General features: G+C 44.1%; 1 protein-coding gene across 1 annotated transcript in view; it reads left to right on the top strand.

Annotated features, from left to right (window-relative positions):
• lonp2 (lon peptidase 2, peroxisomal) overlaps positions 1-2,256 on the top strand; it is a 55,858-nt gene that overhangs the window by 4,104 nt on the left and 49,498 nt on the right. Inside the window, exon 2 of the mRNA XM_015383787.1 lies at positions 1,544-1,679. Coding sequence (XP_015239273.1) covers positions 1,544-1,679 — 136 coding nt within the window. The remainder of the gene's footprint in view (positions 1-1,543; positions 1,680-2,256) is intronic.

Here is a 2,256-nt window from a genome sequence, read left to right as displayed (position 1 = left end):
GGTCTGTCTGGTACTAGGTATGTCTGGGACTGGGACTGGGTCTGTCTGGTACTGGTACTGGGTCTGTCTGGTACTAGGTATGTCTGGGACTGGGACTGGGTCTGTCTGGTACTGGTACTGGGTCGGACTGGTACTAGGTATGTCTGGGACTGGGACTGTCTGGTACTGGGTCTGTCTGGGACTGGGTCTGTCTGGGACTGGGTCTGTCTGGTACTGGTACTGGGTCTGTCTGGTACTAGGTATGTCTGGGACTGGGACTGGGTCTGTCTGGTACTGGGTCTGTCTGGGACTGGTACTAGGTATGTCTGGGACTGGGACTGTCTGGTACTGGGTCTGTCTGGAACTTGGACTGGGTCTGTCTGGAACTTGGACTGGGTCTGGGTCTGGGACTGGGGTCCCTGCAGGTTAGAGTGGTGGGGGGGGGATAACTGAATATCAATCAAAAAAATAACTGGAGTCATAAACCAAAGAAATTAATTAAGATGAAATAATAATATTAGATATAATATAAATACAAAATCAAAAATTCCAAAGTTAAGTTTAATAAAGGTGAACTTTCAGAACAGATTGTTCAAAAAGAAAATGATGAAATCATAACAAAAAACATTGATCATAAACAGACGATTTATAAATGACTAATAAAAATAAAAAATTTAGTTTAAACAATGATTTGGTTCCTAAAGCCAAAAACACCCAATAAATATAAAATAAAGGGCATCCTAGTAAAACTCCAAATAAACTGCCAACCAATCAAGGATTTGACGGCACATTTTTCACATCATGATCCTTTATGTTTGTTCCAGCAGAGAAACCTTCTAATCCTGCTGCAGGTTAAATCTGGAGCGGACGGTGCGGCTCAGTCTGGCAGTTTGAGGCTTTAGAGACTCGCAGGTTTGGTATGTTTACTATAGCAGACATCTTAGCTCCACTCGGGTATAAGCTCAGATCTTTCAATGCACGCATGGTGGATTTGTTCTGGAAACGGCCACCATCCAGCCGTAACGTCCACGGGGCGGTGAACTTTGAACCCTTTATCAGCCTGTCTGGTTACTAAGTAGCAGCTAAAGCTCTGATGTTTGTCGTCACTCCAGAAATAGGCTGATCTCCTCCTGCTTCTGTGAAGCTGAAGATGTTTGGAGGCTGCAGAGCTGCGCTCCTGAAGCCAGCAGCTGGAATCGCAGCCTCCTCTGCTCCCTTACAGCTGGGTCACATGAACGAGAGGATTAAAAGATGAATCTGAAAGAAGACGGAGGGGATGCTAATTTCTGCCAGATGTGAGGAAAACCAGGATTAAATCTGCATTATTCACTCCGCTCTGTCTTCCTGGATAGTCACAAAGGCTTCAGAAGTCGTTCTGTTACTTATTTTTAGTTTGACAGAGGAAATCAGAAACATACGAGTGTTTTCACAAACAGGCTTGAACGACAGCTTCTACGGTGGCCTGTGAGTTCAGAGCAGGAAGCTTTGGAGCAGATCAGTGGGTCTATAGCTGTCTGTCCGTCTCTCTGTCTAACTCTTGTTCTCTCCGTCTCTCTTTGTGCAGGATCGGTACAGCAGGTATCGCGGTGCAGGTGGTGGGTAGTAACTGGCCCAAACCACACTACTCCCTCCTCATCACTGGCCTGTGCCGCTTCAAGGTGTCCAATCTGCTGCAGGAGCGACCGTTTGTCATGGCAGAGGTAACCACCAGCTCCTTCTGCTCTGCTCTCCATCTCTGTTTTCATGCATAGAGAAAAATGCCCTCCTCCTGGAAATGGTCAAACCCGCAGCTTTAACTTTGCACAAGTTTGAAAGGATTTGCTTTATAGTTAAAGACATATATTTTTTATTTCTATTATCACTTTGCAGAAAAAAGAAAATTATCCAGCTTCAACCAACAAATGCACAGCATTTGCCTTATTTATTATTATTCATTGTTTGTGGCGCAATTCATCTTAGAATGTAGATTTTAGATGATTAAATTCAGTTTATTTATATAGCGCCAGTAACACCTCTTAAGGCACTTTACAATTCAACCAGATCAGACAGCCAAATTAATTCAAAGTTTTCTATTTAAGGAAAACCAGTTACATCGACTCATTGACTCTTAAGGCAATCCCTCACACTAAGCATGCTTGTAGCGACAGTGGAGAGGAAAAACTCCCTTTTAACAGGAAGAAACCTCCAGCAGAACCAGACTCAGTGTGAGCGGCCATCTGCTGAGGCCGACTGGGATTCAAGGAGACAGAAGCAGAGTTATAAAAAGCAACCGTAAAA

The sequence above is a fragment of the Cyprinodon variegatus genome, unplaced genomic scaffold, assembly GCF_000732505.1.
Source record: "Cyprinodon variegatus isolate N-32 unplaced genomic scaffold, C_variegatus-1.0 Scaffold294, whole genome shotgun sequence".
Classification (NCBI taxonomy): Eukaryota; Metazoa; Chordata; class Actinopteri; order Cyprinodontiformes; family Cyprinodontidae; genus Cyprinodon; species Cyprinodon variegatus.
The sequence above is the reverse complement of the archived record's forward strand: the minus strand, read 5'-3'. Positions and strand labels throughout refer to the sequence as shown.